The sequence below is a fragment of the Trematomus bernacchii genome, unplaced genomic scaffold (assembly GCF_902827165.1).
Source record: "Trematomus bernacchii unplaced genomic scaffold, fTreBer1.1, whole genome shotgun sequence".
Taxonomy (NCBI): Eukaryota; Metazoa; Chordata; class Actinopteri; order Perciformes; family Nototheniidae; genus Trematomus; species Trematomus bernacchii.
In genome coordinates, this window is record NW_022987839.1 from 6,748,769 (window position 1) to 6,768,213 (window position 19,445).

The 19,445-nt window shown below is 38.2% G+C and overlaps 4 protein-coding genes and 1 non-coding gene across 6 annotated transcripts; 2 read left to right on the forward strand and 3 right to left on the reverse strand.

Moving 5' to 3' along the window:
• Positions 1–3,420: 3,420 nt before the first annotated feature.
• LOC117500405 (histone H4) lies at positions 3,421–3,763 on the reverse strand. The gene has a single exon (XM_034153330.1). The coding sequence runs from the start codon at positions 3,745–3,747 to the stop codon at positions 3,436–3,438; it is 312 nt and encodes a 103-aa protein (XP_034009221.1). The 5' UTR covers positions 3,748–3,763; the 3' UTR covers positions 3,421–3,435.
• A 3,820-nt stretch (positions 3,764–7,583) lies between these two features.
• LOC117500397 (histone H2B 1.2-like) lies at positions 7,584–8,004 on the reverse strand. The gene has a single exon (XM_034153321.1). It carries the CDS (start codon positions 7,989–7,991, stop codon positions 7,611–7,613), a length of 381 nt encoding a protein of 126 aa, XP_034009212.1. The 5' UTR covers positions 7,992–8,004; the 3' UTR covers positions 7,584–7,610.
• A 4,359-nt stretch (positions 8,005–12,363) lies between these two features.
• On the forward strand, positions 12,364–12,785 carry LOC117500391 (histone H2A-like). The gene has a single exon (XM_034153314.1). The coding sequence runs from the start codon at positions 12,375–12,377 to the stop codon at positions 12,756–12,758; it is 384 nt and encodes a 127-aa protein (XP_034009205.1). The 5' UTR covers positions 12,364–12,374; the 3' UTR covers positions 12,759–12,785.
• A 771-nt stretch (positions 12,786–13,556) lies between these two features.
• LOC117500411 lies at positions 13,557–13,666 on the reverse strand. The gene has a single exon (XR_004557781.1). It is a non-coding gene; the product is annotated as a U6 spliceosomal RNA (small nuclear RNA).
• A 191-nt stretch (positions 13,667–13,857) lies between these two features.
• On the forward strand, positions 13,858–19,395 carry LOC117500389 (histone H4-like). Of its 2 annotated transcripts, none has more exons than XM_034153311.1 (2): positions 13,858–14,248; positions 19,054–19,389. In XM_034153311.1, the coding sequence occupies exons 1-2, from the start codon at positions 13,872–13,874 to the stop codon at positions 19,058–19,060; spliced, it is 384 nt and encodes a 127-aa protein (XP_034009202.1). In that variant the 5' UTR covers positions 13,858–13,871; the 3' UTR covers positions 19,061–19,389. The 2 variants fall into 2 exon arrangements, with proteins under 2 accessions (XP_034009202.1, XP_034009203.1); XM_034153312.1 differs by lacking the exon at positions 13,858–14,248 and adding an exon at positions 16,948–17,271 and having other exon boundaries at positions 19,054–19,395.
• Positions 19,396–19,445: the final 50 nt, after the last annotated feature.

Genomic DNA, 19,445 nt, shown 5'->3' on the forward strand with positions numbered 1-19,445 from the left:
AGAGCCCCGGTACCGGGGTCTCTCGGGCTTAACAGGTTAACAAATATCCGCTATATCAGATACCTCTACTGTAGATCTATCAGCTGTTTATTTTGTATTTCACATGAGTTCCACTGTGGCAGCTTTTTAATCACTGCACCCCCAGCTGGTTTCATTATAACTACATTTATTTATCAAGGGGGCGTATCAAGTCCAGCGGGGGGTTTTCCTTTTCAGCAGGGGCCCGCTCCGTGCAGATCACGGACCCGCACGGGTAGGCGTCTGAAATTAAGTGCTAGTCGTTGGTCGTTGTCTAGTCAAAAGTGGTCTTCAATGGCATAAAAACGATAAAAACGTTGCTGAAGGTTAATCCATAGGTTATTCCAAAGTGTCTGTGTCCCTTTGAAATGATTTCTGATAATCCATAAACAATAAACCTGCTTTTCCGTTTCCAGATGTCAGAGCGAGAGATAGGTTCGCTCTCATGCAAAACTGTGTGTGCATAGCTCTCATTTCTCAATGGTAACGTGTGTGTGTATGTGGAAATTCCCCTTCGATTCTATTGGCTCTAACGGTCAAAAAGAGATGTCAATCACCAAAATCGACCAATGGGTTCCAGAGAAATGGTAAAAACGCCCATTTCCACCCAAATCACCCCAGAGGTGGAGTTTTTTTTACTATGTTCAATCTGAATTTTCTTCAAAATAAAAAACATCTATATTGATTCTGATTTTTCTACATCCAACTCACAGGTTTATCATTACTTTGAGAAAAAAGATTATTAATTTAACCCTTTTAAAAGGGAAGATATGGTCATTTGTTCTGGGAATGTCATTTTTGAACCTGAGACCTGAAAAACAGGCTTGGTGTAGAACAAGTTTAAATTATGTATTATTGGTTGTGATTATATTCTAAATATGTTTGGATTATTTAAAAGTATACAGCTCCCTTTCATTTGAGTGTTGAGAGCTGTATCCATAAATGCATGTTGTGCTCAAAGTGCACCAGATTGATGCATTTAACTTCAACATTTTATTAAAAAAAAAAAAAAAAAAAAAAAATCTTCCCGGGGACCCCCCTAGAGGAGGTGAGGTCCACCCCCAAATAAAGCAGGTTAAAATAATTAAATTGCATACATGTTCTTTTAGTAAACACTGAAAACGGGTCCCACAGACCCAAACAGCACAGAAAGGTTAAAGGTAAGCATATAATGTTTACTGAAACAAATACCAATAACTGTTTTGCATTGTTTTCTTATGCGCAATTACTTCATACTGTCTTCGTCTTTTTCGTCCTGCATTTATTGTGCCCCCCTTTGAAAATAACTGGCCCCAGCATGCCCCCCCCCAGTCAAATTGGTCTAGAACCGCCACTGCTGTACTTCACTTTAATATGTATGCTGAAAAGCGTATATTACAGCACTATCTTTTGTTGACTAGATTTGAGTGCTTCAAAATGTTGGGTCGCGATTTATTGACCAAGTGGGTCTGAGGCCTGACCAGTTTAGAACCACTGCTTTTGAACATATCATTGATTTGTATATCTTGGATGTCGGATAAACAGCATTGTCCAATTGTGGTGGCGTTTTAATCCTTGTCTACAATTTAATAGCCACCTCTATCGGGTTGTGGGTTTTGACGCGCCTCTCTTTGTTTCCAAACAAATGAGCTGAGAACATGGTTGAGTCTGATGAACTTTATTCGTTAGTCCAGACGGCATATAACCAGCAGGACACATTTCTTCGCTTCATCCTAAATCAAAGTTAATAGTCTCCAAAAGAACAAAAAGAACACGGTCAAAAGACTTTTCCGTTTCCCCGTCTCATCACCCTCCGCTGTGTCCTATCAACCTACTAGTGATGTGTCGGTCGCGAACGAGCCGGCTCAAAGAGCCGGCTCTTTTAAGTGAACGACGGGAGCCGGCTCGCGCCCGCGAACGAGCCGTTTTTTTTTGTTATTTTGTTGTTGTTAAGTAATACAAGACAGAATGATATGATCTCCGCGCTACAGCTGCTCCGTGCATGCATGCAGTGACATGTAATATCCAAGGATTAGAGACTGTTGGATGCTGCTGTTTTGAGCATTGCAATACATTTATTTGTATTATGTTTTTTTATGATTAGAGACGGTTGGATGCTGCTGTACTGAGCATTGCAATATATTTATTTTCACTATGTTATTTATTTATGATTATCCTTGGGCTCAGCAAAGATTTGATGTCAGCTGTTGCTGTCTTTTTTTCTATAGTTACTACTGAAATAGAGCCCTGCTGTTTTGTCAGGGCCTTTTCTTTAAATATAATTTTAAAATGTCGATACAGTAGCCCCTTTTTTAAAATGTCTATGCTTACGTTTTTATCTCAATCTCAATCTTTATTTATTTATATAGCACATTTAAAACAACCTTCAGTTGACCAAAGTGCTGTACAGGCAATACATATTAAATAACACAATGGGAGTACAATAATAAAACAATAATTAAAAACATGATAAAAAGCACAATAACTAGAAAAATATTTTTAAAAAAACACATACAAATGTAAAAATGTAATGTTCAACTAGTATTAAAAGCCAGTGCAAAGAGGTGAGTTTTTAGCTGAGATTTAAAAAGTTCAATAGACTCAGCAGTCCGGATATGTACTGGGAGGCTGTTCCACAGTCTAGGAGCTGCAACACTGAAAGCCCTGTCACCTCGGGTTTTGTTATAGGTGTTGCTATCTGCTTTGTGTAGCGTGGTTCTACAAGCAAGTCTGTGCATTCATTGGGTGGTATCAGAGATACAAGGGTCTGTAAATGCAATGAAAACAATTGGCCACATCAAATAATTGATATTAAACATGTCATTTTTACTTTTGAATACTTCAGTACAAAGGATGTATTGAATAATTTAAGTGATATGTGTACACATATAAATCATTAGTCAAAACAAGGCTACATTTGATTGAATTATAAAAGGTATAATATGTGGTAAACTGAAGAGCCGTTTGGGAGCCGAAAGAGCCGGCTCTTCTTGGTGAGCCGAGCCAAATGATCCGGCTCACCAAGAAGAGCCGGAATTCCCATCACTACAACCTACCATATATAGGCATATAGCCATGCACGTGATACTGACGCACATATAACAAATAATAAGTGAGCCTTAAATTAATACATTTTAAACCATAATATGACTCACAAAAATACCTTTAGATGGTGCGTTTAATCTAATTTATATTATTATCAAGCCTAACTATCAGACAATAACTCAAGGAAAATGGCTCTAACACCAATAGTCAACATTTTTTATGTCAAGTATCCTAGCAAGAGTTCCGTTTTGGAGATGGATTTAAGTTTGTTATAATGTTCATCGACTGAAAATGTGTGAGGTTTCCGAAATCGAAAGGAAACAGACTCTTTCAGTAATGTGGGTGGCTCTTAAAAGAGCCGTTGTTTTTCCAGGTATATCAGGGTGTAGATGTTTAACCTCCGAAGCCGTACAGCGTGCGGCCCTGCCTCTTCAGGGCATACACCACATCCATGGCGGTCACAGTCTTTCTCTTGGCGTGCTCGGTGTAGGTGACGGCATCACGGATCACGTTCTCAAGGAAGACCTTCAGCACCCCACGGGTCTCCTCGTAGATCAGACCGGAGATACGCTTCACTCCGCCACGGCGAGCCAGACGGCGGATAGCTGGCTTGGTGATGCCCTGGATGTTATCACGGAGAACTTTGCGGTGACGCTTGGCGCCTCCTTTGCCGAGTCCCTTTCCTCCTTTCCCTCTACCACTCATTTTCAGGTATTGTTATGTCGGCTCGTACAGAACGAATGGATAGAAGCTGTGTGACCGGCAGTATTTAAATATTCACTGCGGACCTAAGAGAAGACGGAGAGCGAGAAAGCTGCTAGGCGGGGCCAACGCTGCAGCCTCCACATTATCTTTCAAAACATTTTCTCTTCCTTCTAATATTGTTTATATAATTCAGTCAGGCTTTATACTAAGCGTTTGATGATTAAACGTTTGATAATATGTAATAAAACCCTCACATGCTTAATAACATTTATAATTTAAATAAGACCCGTTCTGAGATTAACATTACATTTAAAGTTGATCAAAGTATTCAAAAATACTCTTTATAGGAGACATTCATTCTGTTTCTGATGAGTCAAGACATACATTTGTATACATAACACATGTCAACAATTCGACATAAAAGTAAGAATTAGAATAGAAACACCTGCATCTATACACTGTATTTAGGCTTGGTTGTGTGGCCATCAAGAAATCTACCAAATAGTTAATGGTAAATATAACATATAAAGTAACAGACAAATAACCATGGACTTCTTCAATTTATAACATATTTCAGCTCTCACAAAATGTTATAAGTCTGGTCAATTAAAGCTTTTCATTTACACATTTAAAAGATACTTTTGTAGAGAAAATTATTTATTAGAAAATGGTATTGCCTTATGGAAACATTTTTGACAGATTGTATTTTTTTAAATAAAATAAAAACAATATAACTACTGTTTAGCTCTGATAATGATATGCTATCGTATCGAGTCTTTAGCAGGGTTTAGATAGAAAAAATTGAGAAGGGTCAAACTCCTTTTCTGAGAGTATGATTACGATTAAAAAAGTATTTATTTATCCGGTTTATATTTCTGACAGAAGCATAAAAACAAAACATATTCATGATTTGTGTCACTTATGAGATTGAAAAATAAGTCGATTTCATTAATCATATAGGGACATGCCTCGAAAGGAAATGTTTGGAATAGGTGTTCAGATGCAGTGGGTGGAGGTAGATTCACAGTCTACAGTAGAGCCAAATGAAAACAGGGCATACAGTGCCATGCAAAAGTATTCACCCCCTTGGCCTTTTTTCTATTTTCTAGCATTAAAGCCAATAATAATTCAATATTTTGATTGGGATTTTATGTCATGAACCCGCACAAAGTCAATCAAGATTGGTGAAGTGAAAATAAAAAATATCATATTTAAAAAAATGAAAAACTGAAAAGTTGTGTGTGCACATGTATTCACTCTCTTTGCTATTTAGCCCCAACAATGACCTTCAGAGTCAAAACATTATTTATATAAAGTTAACTTAACCCGTGTGCAATCAAATGTCTGATTATATCTGTATGTATACACTTGTTGTAGAAGGCCCAAATCTCCCACACCACTTAACAAGTGGAGTAGAGAGAGGATAATCTGTACATAGGACCACAGTAAGCCGTACACTCCACAGAGCTTGGCTTTATGGAAGAGTCGCCAGAAAGAAGCCATTGCTTAAGGAAAAAAATAAGAAAACACGTTTGGAGTTCGCCAAAAGGCATGTTGAAGATTCCCCAAAATTGATGTGCCAAGCTTATAGACACATACCCCAAGAGAATTGCAGCTGTAATTGCTGCAAAAGGTGGATCTACTAAGTATTGACTTTGGCTGAATAGTTATGCACGCGAACGTTTTTTCTTATTCATTATTATTTCTTGTTTTTTCCACAATGAAAAATATGTTTTGATCATCAAAGATGCATGTTGTGTACATCAATAAAAACAACATCTGCAAAAATCGAATTAAATTAAATGTTTTTGTGCAATAAAACAAGAAAAAGGCCAGAGGGGTTGAATACTTTTGCAAGGCACTGGAATGACACAGGATGGAGCAAGTATGGAGCCAAGGACACTCCATAGTGTTACTAAACTGCATGACAATAGTATAACATATTGTATATAAATGGTAAGTTATTGCAGCATTTTATCAAAATTCTGAACTGACATTTCTCTTCGATTGCTTCGAGCAATAAAAATACCTCTTGTGTATCCACTGAAATTCAGTTGGCAGGGAAACCTATGTTCAAAGTACATTAGTGCTGACTTAGAGAACTTAAAGATCCATATTCGATAAAGGACATATTTATAAGAATTAGTGATACTAAAATGTGAAAGAATCCACAATTTCTCAGGATGTGATAATGGTACAATCCTGTAGATTATGGGAAACATTAAAACATAGGAAAAAACATTTATTTAAATTCAAATGTAGAGAATTAAATAAAGCTAAAATAGTAAATATGTTACTCTAATCAAACAGTATATCATTTTAAAACAGATTAAAGTTAAATCTAAAACGGGTGAAGAAAATATTTCTCATTTAAAAACTGAAATTGATAAACTAAACCAGGAAGTATCATATACAATATCTGAAATATATAATAGAGGAAACTTAACTTATGCCATTAACGTTTAAGTTAAATTAAACAAGAAATAAAAATACTTGGTTTGACTGTAATGAAAACTGTGCTGACCTAAATTGGGAGAATAAACTGATTGTATTTTCCCCTTTTTTTACTACTTCTTTGACTTCAAACACAAATTATAAAAAAATAATTAACATCGTTAAAACATTCATACTAGGAAAGATCCTTTTCTTGCCAAACATTTTCCCCCCACCCTCCCAAATAATTAAACAATTAAACAAACATTGCGTACATTTGGTGTGGGGCACAACGAGGGAGGTTACTCAACGTAATTTATTATTTAAAAGAAGGGACTATGGAGGCATGGGAGCCATAGACCTAGATATTAAACTTCAAATTACTTTTGTTAAAATGTTTACAGCGGCAATATCAAGGAAAGCACCCTGGGTTGGGGATATATCAAGGTGGAAAAAAAGGAGAGGTAGAGCAAGACATGGCCCATATTACAAATTAGTATATGCTGATTTCATAAATGAATATACACCTTTAAATGGAATGGACTTCCAAGTATATATATATTTGTTTTAAATAAATTAATACAAATATGGTAGATATATTATATACAAAAACCTATCACTTATTGAAAGCACCCAAGTTGTTTCTTCTGCATCCCTTGTATGCAGATATAGAAGACCAGATGCACCGTGGTAATACATCAAACAATGATTAAAAGTTGTAACATAACAAAACATATCGGAACCGAGCTAAGGAGAAGAAAAAGCCTCGACAAGTCAGACTACCATGGAGCATACGGAGTCTGTGATTGAACAAAGGCTGATCGGACAATTCACTTTCTGCTGTCTGAAAAACTGTTCTTTTGTGTTTAAGTATGCATTTATGTGTCGTGTGTACATGTTTTTATGTAGTGGTTTGTGTATGTCTATTATGTATTGACAAAACAATTTATGAGTTTTAAAAATAAAAAAGTAAAATCTTCTAATTGAAGTGGTGTATAAAAGGTTGCCTAGCGTTGTGTGGCATGACACCCAAAAAAAAAAAATTAAATATGAAAATAACCACGTGTTGTGTCCTGTTGTAGCCAGAGGGTGCTGTTGGATAGATATATTGCATTGAGATGAAAAATAAAGAGGAAGTAAAGCACGGCATATGTCTCTACGGCTAATAATTTGTATTTACACTGCGAGAGAAAAAACACCACATCCTCTTTAAATCATGCACAAGTTGTGTTCTGCTTGAGCCATTGTGGAAAGTGGTGTGTAAACAAGGCCTCTGAACAGTTTACATATCAAATATGTATTTCAAGTGATTTACGTATGCGATGCATGGATCGTGCATGACACTCATTCAAAACAGAGGAACACGTCTATAGATGTAGTGGGTGGCTCTTAAAAGAGCCTTTGTGTTGATGGTATATCAGCAGCAGAGTTTACTTGGAGCTGGTGTACTTGGTCACGGCCTTGGTGCCCTCAGACACGGCGTGTTTAGCCAGCTCTCCGGGAAGCAGCAGGCGGACAGCGGTCTGGATCTCCCTGGAGGTGATTGTGCGGCGCTTGTTGTAGTGAGCCAGGCGAGAGGCCTCACCGGCGATGCGCTCAAAGATGTCGCTCACGAAGCAGTTCATGATACCCATGGCCTTGGAGGAGATGCCGGTGTCGGGGTGGACCTGCTTCATCACCTTGTAGACGTAGATGGCGTAGCTCTCCTTCCTGGACTTTCTCCTCTTCTTTCCAGTCTTGCTGACGGTCTTAGCGACGGCTTTCTTTGAGCCCTTCTTGGCCGCTTTAACGGGGGGTGCGTCTGCAGGCATGATTAGAGAGTGAGGTTGGTCAGACTCGGTGCCACACAGACACAGCGCGGTCTATTTATATCCCCTCGATGCAAATACTGCTGTGCTGTTGCTCGCACGGGATTGGTTATCGTCTGCGCATGACTGAGCCTACGATGTACTTTGATCAGATGTAGCCTATCTACTGTATTGGATTGTAAGAAGGGGAAACATGTATTTAAATTAAAAACTGAAATTGATCAATTAAACCAGGAATCATTATATAATATTCATACAACATCTGAAATAGATCAAAGAGGCAACGTGGCTCAAGCCATTAAAACCAACCAAAAGCAAATTCAAAGTAAATTCATCAAATGTATAAAAAATCAAGAAGGTTGTATTGTGTATAATGAAAAACAGAAACGAGAAGTGATAAGAGATGCATGTTCTGAAGCATATAAAAAAATAGACATTGAAACGGACTGTGTTAAAACTCTTTTGGGAACTATCCCTCCGTACAACATCCAAGAATTTGATTTCCTTCTCTGTGAAATTAGAAAAGACGAGGTGATCCAGGCGGTGAAAGAGCTGAATGTCGGTAAGAGCCCCGGTCCTGATGGCCTGCCCACTGAGTTTTATCAACTATTATCTGATGATGTTTTAAACGTACTAACCTCTATGTTTAATGAAGGTCTCAGCAGTGGTTGTATGGGTGACTCATTTTATGAAGGTGTCTTAACTCTACTATATAAAAAAAACGATGAAACTGATATAGATAATTACAGACATTTAACTATAATGAATACTGATTATAAGATACTAGCAAAAATAATAATGAATAGATTAACAGATATACTAGATAAAATAATAGATAAAGAGCAAACATGTGCTATAAAAGGTCGCCTCATGTGGGACAACTTATCAATTTTAAGAGAAATCATAAATAAACCAAAAGAAGAAAAAGGTTTTTTATTATTGGGCTTGATAAAAAAAAAGCCTTCGACTATTTATCCAGAGATTATTTATGGTCGGTGATGAAGGCCTACGGATTTCCTGAAGCCTTCATAAACATGATTAAGTGTCTGTATTTTAAATATTGTGTCTGTGTAAATGTAAACAGTGTGTTAACAAATGCATTTAATGTTGAAAGAGGGGTTAAGCAGGGCTGCCCTTTAAGCGCAGCTCTGTACGTGCTAGCCATAAGTCCATTAATTAAAATAATAAACAATGACAGGTTAATATCAGGAACACCAGTTGGCCATGCGCCCAAAATAACTGCCATCGCCTATGCAGACGATGTCACTGTTATTATAAAAAACCAACAAGAAATGGATGTTTTAACAAATCACCTAAACGTATATGAATTGGCATCAGGAGCTAAATTAAACCACAACAAAACTGAAGGTGTCTGGATCGGCACCGACGATGCCAAATGCGACATAAACATTCAAGTGAAAAAAGAAATTAAAATACTTGGAATAACTATTTGTAGCTACAACTGTGCTGAACTCAATTGGGAGAACAAACTAAGTGAAGTTAAAGAACAAGTTAAACAATGGGAGAATAAAAATGCAAATTATAAATCAAGAATAAACATAATAAAATCATTCATACTTAGCAAGATCCTTTTTCTAGCAAACATTTTCCCCCCACCAGCCCAAATAATTATGCAATTAAACAAACAGTGTGTCAATTTGGTGTGGGGTACAACAAGGGAGGTTACTAAACGTAATTTGTTATTTAAAAGTAGGGAATATGGAGGCCTGGGAGCCATAGACCTGGGCATTAAACTAAAAATTACCTTTGTAAAAAACATCTCGGCTGCAATAAATAGGAAAGCACCTTGGGTCGAGGATGGAAAAATGGGATGGCAAAAAAGAAGAGGCAGAGCTAGAAATGGGCCATATTACAAATTAGTTTATGGTGATTTCACAACTGAAGTTCAACATTTAGGGATTGATTGGATCGGACTACCGAATAGAGTAATTTTTAAAATGGTAAACGATTTCAAATATGGAGGTGTTATAAGTAAACATACAAAAACCTAACACCTGAGGCCTGTACTACAAAGCCGTATTTTCGCTTAGCCGGCTAACTTCAGGGAAAACTCTGGCTTTCCGGTCCTACGACGCTGGTTCTCTTTTTAGCGGGCTAGATCTCCATGGTAACTTATGCTGAGCGGCTAACCTCCTCGGGAGGAGGTTAGGTTGCAGGCTAAGAGATCAACTCAGTGAAAGCACCGCCTGCTGACCAATCAGAGCTCCGTGTGCGGAGTTTAAAGCTATCAAGTCATATTACAGGATAGAGGAAATACAGAAAAACTGCCATTGCAGGAAAGACGGCCGGCCAAAATCAACTGACTGTGTGAACGTGAAAATTAATAGAATATCCCCTCCCATCTTCAGAGCAATCTGACTATTATAACATTAGCGTTAAGAAAGCTTACTTAAATATCTGCCACAACATAAGTAACCGGATCAGAGTAACATTAAGTACAGTCCTGTGAGTGCAGACGTCGATATGTCCCATTCATATCATATCACATCATAATGTATCATATATTTCCTTATTTGAGTCAGCTTCTTGAGCCGTATCTGGCCCTGCAACACTCACAGTGTCACATACTGTATGCAGAAGTATTATTTTAAGCAACACATTAAGTTGACGAAACACCCGAGTCAAATGTAATTAAAGTCAGATCCACTCGTGTCTTGGACGGGGCAGTGATATCATAAACCTGTTAATGAACGTATTCAAACGCTTTTTCTTTTACCAGCTGTATTCACCTTGCAGGTGCAGCTATGTGGCTTTTATCCTGGATAAAGTGTTTAAGTCATGGATGTTTAAAGTTTAACTTCTTCACATTTGACTAATATTAAAGTTCACTTTTCATTCAGGAAGTATGACGCTGCGCTGTCAGTACGCTTGTCCATGTTTGTGATTGGTCGAATGCTCCAAATACCACCCCTTTCATGTGAACGTGCACCTAACTAGATAGGACACGGCTGGTTTGAGCGATCCACTTGATAACCAGCGTCGTAGTACAGCTTAGCGAGAGCACGTATGTTTTGGATTGGGCCAACCGGCTAACTCAAACATATCCAGGTTAGGAAAATCCGGCTTCGTAGTACAGGCTTCAGGCCTCTGACAAAGGTAACGAAGTCTTGAAATTAGTTAAAAGGAAACAGTTATCGGAGAGCATGAGAGACGTGAGGTGGCTGATATCGGTTAACAGACTTGCGGTCAGAGCTGTAGTCTCATGGAGCTGCTATGTGAAAACTAGAACATGCCCCATGATTAACTGTGAGGAAGACGAAACTTTACAGCACCTCCTCATGGACTGCTACAGAGCCGAGGAGGTGTGGTCGCTCCTACGGGGCATCGGTTTGGAGGTCAATGTAGAATATGTCTCAATTATGTATTGTATTCTGGATAAACACAGGGAACTTTTTCAGCTGGAAATTTGTATAACATGTATGAAAATCTGGAAAACAAGGTGCAAGATGATACTAAATCAGACGATAATAAACAGTGGCACCATCGTGAAACAAATACTTACTGAACTAAGGAGAAGAAAAACCATGGACAAATCCCAGACTCAGCCATGGGGCATTTTGAGTCTGTGACCGAACTGAGTCTCATTGGAATATAAACGTGCTCTCTTTATGTTATTTATATATTTATGCATTGTGTGTCGTGTGTATTATTAATGTAACTTTTGTATATCATGTACTGCCCAAATAATTTAAAATAAAGTTTTCTAAAAAAAAAAAAAAAAAAAAATGACATGTGATATACCATGGGTAGACCAAAAGTAAGTCTTCTCTCTTATTTTTAATATATTTCTAATCTTGTCACTCTTGAAGGAGTGACAAAAATGCAAACTTCTTGCAATGTTTCTATTTTTAAATAGAAACATTGCAAGAAGAGTCTATATACAAGTAAATGGAATAAGATATAGATACATAATTTGCAAGATGCAAACAGATGAATGTGTATGGCTTAGGTGTGTAATAGTGTTATGGCCTGTGGTCATTCCTCCCTGTACTAAATAAGCCAGCTCATTAGCTTCTGTATTGTGAACTGTTTACAATACTGCTCCAAAATGCTTTGTTTTTTAACCCTCCTATTATTTTGCTGGCTACTTTCGCCTCATTATTTATATTAAGCTTTTGGACCGGCTGTGAAATGGTGACGCAGCTTCAGTCCTTCGACTTCTAATTGGTCAAGGCTCGTTTTGGAGCTCAGCTCCGCCCAGAGGAGCGACACTCAGCCAGAATCCGCCGCTTATTGGAGGAAAATCCTTTCAAAAAGTGCCGCCCTCTGCTGCGAACCATCCCGCGCTCCTCTAACATATAAAGGAGGGTTTCTTCGGTCGAATTAGTACTTTATTTTGTTCCGACTTCGAAAGTACATCTAAAAATGAGTGGAAGAGGCAAAACCGGCGGAAAAGCCAGAGCAAAGGCTAAGACCCGCTCCTCTCGTGCCGGGCTCCAGTTCCCTGTCGGCCGTGTCCACAGACATCTGAGGAAGGGTAACTATGCTCATCGCGTCGGAGCCGGAGCCCCCGTCTACCTGGCGGCTGTGCTGGAGTACCTGACCGCTGAGATCCTGGAGCTGGCTGGAAACGCTGCCCGCGACAACAAGAAGACCCGTATCATCCCCCGTCACCTGCAGCTGGCTGTCCGCAACGACGAGGAGCTCAACAAGCTGCTGGGAGGAGTGACCATCGCTCAGGGCGGTGTGCTGCCCAACATCCAGGCTGTGCTGCTGCCCAAGAAGACCGAGAAGGCCGCCAAGAAGTAAACCACAGGAACCATCCTCTCAAACAAACCAAGGGCTCTTTTAAGAGCCACACTCACCTCTAACTAAAGATCGCCTTCCTTTTATTATTTATAGTTTTATAAAAGTTTCGTGGGGAATTCTCCTTCCATTATACATTAGAAATATCCCACTGTTCATCAATCATTCACCTTGTTATGATGGCCAACTGAAGGAACACATATCTACTGCACATTTAATTCCCACACCGATATGGTAGGCTACCATGCGCATTATTCTGATGTTTGAACTGTCTTGTAGAGCCACTCTGCTGGGACATAGACATTTAATACATTAGCTATATAATAATAATACCTCTCTTTTATAAAGCCGTTTTTCCCGATGCTCAACGCGCTTTCATATATAATTTTTAAATCTCTCGCTGTTCTATATATTACCACATGAACCAAAGAACATTAATTAACCTTCATAAATGCATTTAATGCAGTGCTAAAGGGTTGGAGTTCACTCATTTGTGTCTTATCTTTGACAATATATGAACACAATGAGTGATGAAAATGGGAATAATAAAATGGAGACAGTTAATGACTGAAGACATTTCCATAACAACATTTAAACATGAATATAAATGTAAATAGCTATTTTACTAAATATATATATTTATATATATATATATCATTAATTAAATTATATAATGTTGTATTACATCACAGCTAAATAAGATCCCTTGATTCAATCAGACAAAGACAAAAGTGTTTAACATGCTCATTCCAGCGGCTACCAAACTACAGGGATAAGACATAAAACGGGGGGGGTGTTCAGAATAATGTTTCAAATACTTGTTTCTTTTTTTTTTGTCATCCTTGCGCAGGGGCCATGCTAATCTTCTCTGTATCGAACCAATTTTATTATATGTGCTATCGAAATAACACGAATACAAATACTTGTTTCCCCTTCTTACAATCCAATACAGTAGATAGGCTACATCTGATCAAAGTACATCGTAGGCTCAGTCATGCGCAGACGATAACCAATCCCGTGCGAGCAACAGCACAGCAGTATTTGCATCGAGGGGATATAAATAGACCGCGCTGTGTCTTGTGCGGCACCGAGTCTGACCAACCTCACTCTCTAATCATGCCTGCAGACGCACCCCCCGTCAAAGCGGCCAAGAAAGGCTCAAAGAAAGCCGTCGCTAAGACCGTCAGCAAGACTGGAAAGAAGAGGAGAAAGTCCAGGAAGGAGAGCTACGCCATCTACGTCTACAAGGTGATGAAGCAGGTCCACCCCGACACCGGCATCTCCTCCAAGGCCATGGGTATCATGAACTGCTTCGTGAGCGACATCTTCGAGCGCATCGCAGGTGAGGCCTCTCGCCTGGCTCACTACAACAAGCGCCGCACCATCACCTCCAGGGAGATCCAGACCGCTGTCCGCCTGCTGCTGCCCGGAGAGCTGGCTAAACACGCCGTGTCTGAGGGCACCAAGGCCGTGACCAAGTACACCAGCTCCAAGTAAACTCTGCTGCTGATATACCAACAACACAAAGGCTCTTTTAAGAGCCACCCACTACATCTATAGACGTGTTCCTCTGTTTTGAATAAGTGTTATGCACGATCCATGATTCGCATACATCATATGTAAATCACTTGACATTAAATATATATTTGATACTTAAATAGTCGTAGAGACATATGCCGTGCTTTACTTCCTCTTTATTTTTCATCTCAATGCAATATATCTGTCCAACAGCACCCTCTGGCTACAACAGGATACAACACGTGGTCATTTTTATATTTAATATCAGCATCAGGAAAGCCGTAAGCTTTCATTGACCCTGGAAAGATTATCAATTTTTCTTTTTTGGGTGTCATGCCACACAACTCTAGGCAACCTTTTATACACCACTTCAATTAGAAGATTTTACTTTTTTTATTTTGAAAACTTTTAAATTGTTTTGTCAATACATAATAGACATACACAAACCACTACATAAAAAAATGTACACACGACACATAAATACTAGTGATGGGAATTCCAGCTCTTCTTGGTGAGCCGGATCATTTGGCTCGGCTCACCAAGAACAGCCGGCTCTTTCGGCTCCCAAACGGCTCTTCAGTTTACCACATATTATACCTTTTATAATTCAATCAAATGTAGCTCTGTTTTGACTAATGATTTATATGTGTACACATATCACTTAAATTATTCAATACATCCTTTGTACTGAAGCATTCAAAAGTAAAAATGACATTTTTAATATCAATTATTTGCTGCATGTGGCCAATTGTTTTCATTGCATTTACAGACCCTTGTATCTCTCTGATACCACCCAATGAATGCACAGACTTGCTTGTAGAACCACGCTACACAAAGCAGATAGCAACACCTATAAAAACTTAAGCATAGACATTTAAAAAAAGGGGCTACTGTATCGACATTTTAAATTTATATTTAAAGAAAAGGCCCTGACAAAACAGCAGGGCTCTATTTCAGTATTAACTATAGAAAAAAGACAGCAACAGCTGACATCAAATCTTTGCTGAGCCCAAAGATAATCATAAATAAATAACATAGTGAAAATAAATATATTGCAATGCTCAGTACAGCAGCATCCAAACGTCTCTATTCATAAAAAAACATAATACAAATAAATGTATTGCAATGCTCAAAACAGCAGCATCCCACAGTCTCTAATCCTTGGATATTACATGTCACTGCATGCATGCACGGAGCAGCTGTAGCGCGGAGATCATCATATCATTCTGTCTTGTATTACTTAACAAAAAATAACAAAAACTAAAAAACGGCTCGTTCGCGGGCGCGAGCCGGCTCCCGTCGTTCACTTAAAAGAGCCGGCTCGTTCGCGACCGACACATCACTAATAAATACATACTTAAACACAAAAGAACAGTATTTCAGACAGCAGAAAGGGAATAGTCCGATCAGCCTTTGTTCAATCACAGACTCAGTATGCTCCATGGTAGTCTGTGACTTGTCGAGGCTTTTTCTTCTCCTTAGCTCGGTTCCGATATGTTTTGTTATGGTACAACTGTTAATTATTGTTTGATGTATTACCACGGTGCATCTGGTCTTCTATATCTGCATACAAGGGATGCAGAAGAAACAACTTGGGTGCTTTCAATAAGTGATTTTTTATATAATTTATCCGCCATATTTGTATTCATTTATTTAAAAACAAATATATATATACTTGGAAGTCCATTCCATTTAAAGGTGTGTATTCATTTATGAAATCAGCATATACTAATTTGTAATATGGGCCATGTCTTGCTCTACTTCTCCTTTTTTTCCACCTTGATATATCCCCAATCCAGGGTGCTTTCCTTGATATTGCCGCTGTAAACATTTTAACAAAAGTAATTTGAAGTTTAATATCTAGGTCTATGGCTCCCATGCCTCCATAGTCCCTTCTTTTAAATAATAAATTACGCTGAGTATAATTATCAGAGCCAAAGAGTAGTTAAAAATACATTCTGTCAAAAATGTTTCCATAAGGCAATACCATTTTCTAATAAATAATTTTCTCTACAAAAGTATCTTTTAAATGTGTAAATGAAAAGCTTTAATTGACCAAACTTATAACATTTTGTGAGAGCTGAAATATGTTATAAGTTGAAGAAGTCCATGGTTATTTGTTTGTTACTTTATATTTTATATTTACCATTAACTATTTGGTACATTTCTGGATTTTTGTATTTAATCATTTTGATGATGGCCACACAACCAAACCTAAATACAGTGTATAGATTCAGGTGTTTCTATTGGACTAATTCTTACTTTTATGTCAAATTGTTGACATGTTATATACAAATGTGTGTCTTGACTCATCAGAAACAGTTTAGAATGAATGTCTCCTATAAAGAGTATTTTTGAATACTTTGATCAACTTTAAATGTAATGTTAATCTCACAAAGGGTCTTATTTAAATTATAAATGTTATTAAGCATGTGAGGGTTTATTACATATTATCAAACGTTTAATCATCAAACGCTTAGTATAAAGCCTGACTGAATTATATAAACAATATTTAAAGGAAGACTTAAATGTGTTGAAAGATAAGGCTAGATGGAGGCTGCAGCGTTGGCCCCGCCTAGCAGCTTTCCCGCTCTCCGACTTCTCTTAGGTCCGCAGTGAATATTTAAATACTGCCGGTCATTCTGCTTCTATCCATTCGTTCTGTACGAGCCGACATAACGATACCTGAAAATGAGTGGAAGAGGAAAAGGAGGAAAGGGACTCGGCAAAGGAGGCGCCAAGCGTCACCGCAAAGTGCTCCGTGATAACATTCAGGGCATCACCAAGCCCGCTATCCGCCGTCTGGCTCGCCGTGGCGGAGTGAAGCGTATCTCCGGTCTGATCTACGAGGAGACCCGTGGGGTGCTGAAGGTCTTCCTGGAGAATGTGATCCGTGATGCCGTCACCTACACCGAGCACGCCAAGAGGAAGACCGTGACCGCCATGGATGTGGTGTATGCCCTGAAGAGGCAGGGCCGCACTCTGTACGGCTTCGGAGGTTAAACATCTACACCCTGATATACCTGGAAAAACAACGGCTCTTTTAAGAGCCACCCAAATTACTGAAAGTCTGTTTCCTTTCGATATCGGCAAAAACACATCTATGAACATTTATATAAAACCTAAATTCCATCTCTAAAGCAGAGTTCTTGCTAGTATACTTGATATTAAAAATGTTACCTATTGGACAATGTTTTTTATCCGACATCCAAGATATACAAATCAATTCTATGTTCTAAATACCACAGGGTTTTGACACAAGTCGGACTGGGTAATGTCCAAAGTAATCAACGTATAACATGTCTAATATTAGCTAGTGATGGGAATTATGGCTCTTTGAAAGGAGCCGGATCTTATGGCTCCGTTCCTTTAAAAGAGCCGTTTTTTTAAGGTTACTAGGTTTATTTGCAAAATAATCACCAGGATAATGATTGACTGTATTGCCAGACCTAATGTCAATAATCGGCATTGTAAACATGACACAAGGTGGCGCCATATCCATGTCATCATGTCAGTGAATGTACTTTGAATTTACCCTCTGTATGTGTTAAGTAAATAAAGTTGCCTTGCCTTGAATGAAATTCATGCAACTCTTAATATTAGATACTGTGTTTTTAAGTGGCGATGGAGATTATTTGTTGATCCTGCTTTAAAGGATATTTTGCCTTTACAAATGGTGCGCTTTATCACTGCCTGGGTTTTGGTTGAAGTGAATCCAAATGCTGCTGCGTTTTCGCGTTTGGCTCATTTTCCATCCGAAAAACACGTCGTCTACCTGTCCTGTACCACTTGTTATGACTTCTCTCTCTCGCGTATTCCGTTAACACCCACCCCATCTCACTCCTCGTGCTGAAACCTACCAAACAGAGTAGGGGCGGATCTTCACAGAATACGTTTGGGGAACAAAATCAAGCTTTTTAAAAGGCGAGTGGATTTTGGCAGGCAGTGAGTGCGGACCAACGATTGAACGATAACAAGAACGGCTCTCACCAAGTAGGACTCGGTTCCCCTCGTTCGTACCAAAGAGCCGTTCAAAAGAATCGGCTCGTTCGCGACCGACACATCACTAATATTAGCTAATGTAAGGTGCTTTGTGACTTTGGAAAGCTCTCAAATAAATACCATCAATCAATAATTAAGTCCAAATGTATTTCCATAGTCAGGAAAGGGATTTCTCAGAGCATCGTTATTGGTTGTCTGAATTGCAATTAATGTATTGTCACACTTTAACATTAATGAAAAAAGGCTTATTTATATCGACTCGAATCCTGTTTAAATTAAATGACTATGTTAGACATTGATTTGTCCTATCTGAGCTATATATGTATTCAGGAGAGGCCTGGTTCTAAGATTGGACTGTCAAGACCTGCAGCAGTTAACTATTGGACACAGTTCTTATAAACTACTATAAACATGAGAATCCAACACAATACAATTGTCAGAAAACATTTCTTTTCACAGAGCACATCATTGCAATTTTTGATTGATCAAATTCATGTTTTACCTTTATAAACATATTGTATTTGTCTTGATTTAATGGCATCAACCATATTCCCTCTGCTTTTTTTGATGAACACAATAATTAGCATAATCTTGTATTGTATGTTTTAGTGTATGTATAATTGTTGATATTTCGCTACGTTTATTTTGAAGAAGTATCTATTCTATGCTTTAATGGCCCATACTTTGTCTAGGATGTTGAGTTGTATTGTAGTTTTTCTTTTATTTCCAATTCTGTTATTAATTATTTGTATTTTAATGTCTCCAATCTTTATTTCAGTTTTTAGAAACCCCTGTTAACAGAGGATCCAGAGGAGAGTTGCTGTTCTACCATGATTGGAAACAATCTCAAATGTTGCATTCCTAAAAGACACTTTTTTTCTACCAGCTGCTATTGACAGTTATTTCTCTACTTGTATAGATGTGTACTGTTGTCATACATATTCATTCACTGCCATATATGCATCAATTTTTGTCCACCAGACTGCTACTTTTATATATTCATTGTTGTGCCTTTTTTTAATTTGTATTTTGTGTATGTATTTATATAAAGATACATTTATATATTTGTATCTTTGGGACGGTGGGACACAGCATTACGGTGTCCAATGTCTAAGTCCAATTAAAACAATGTTGAATGACATTTGGAAATTGAATCTGCATGGAAAGCCT

Excerpts from the sequence above, each read along its gene's own strand:
- LOC117500405 (XM_034153330.1), bottom strand. The coding sequence starts at position 3,747 with ATGAGTGGTAGAGGGAAAGGAGGAAAGGGACTCGGCAAAGGAGGCGCC.
- LOC117500397 (XM_034153321.1), bottom strand. The coding sequence starts at position 7,991 with ATGCCTGCAGACGCACCCCCCGTTAAAGCGGCCAAGAAGGGCTCAAAG.
- LOC117500391 (XM_034153314.1), top strand. The coding sequence starts at position 12,375 with ATGAGTGGAAGAGGCAAAACCGGCGGAAAAGCCAGAGCAAAGGCTAAG.
- LOC117500389 (XM_034153311.1), top strand. The coding sequence starts at position 13,872 with ATGCCTGCAGACGCACCCCCCGTCAAAGCGGCCAAGAAAGGCTCAAAG.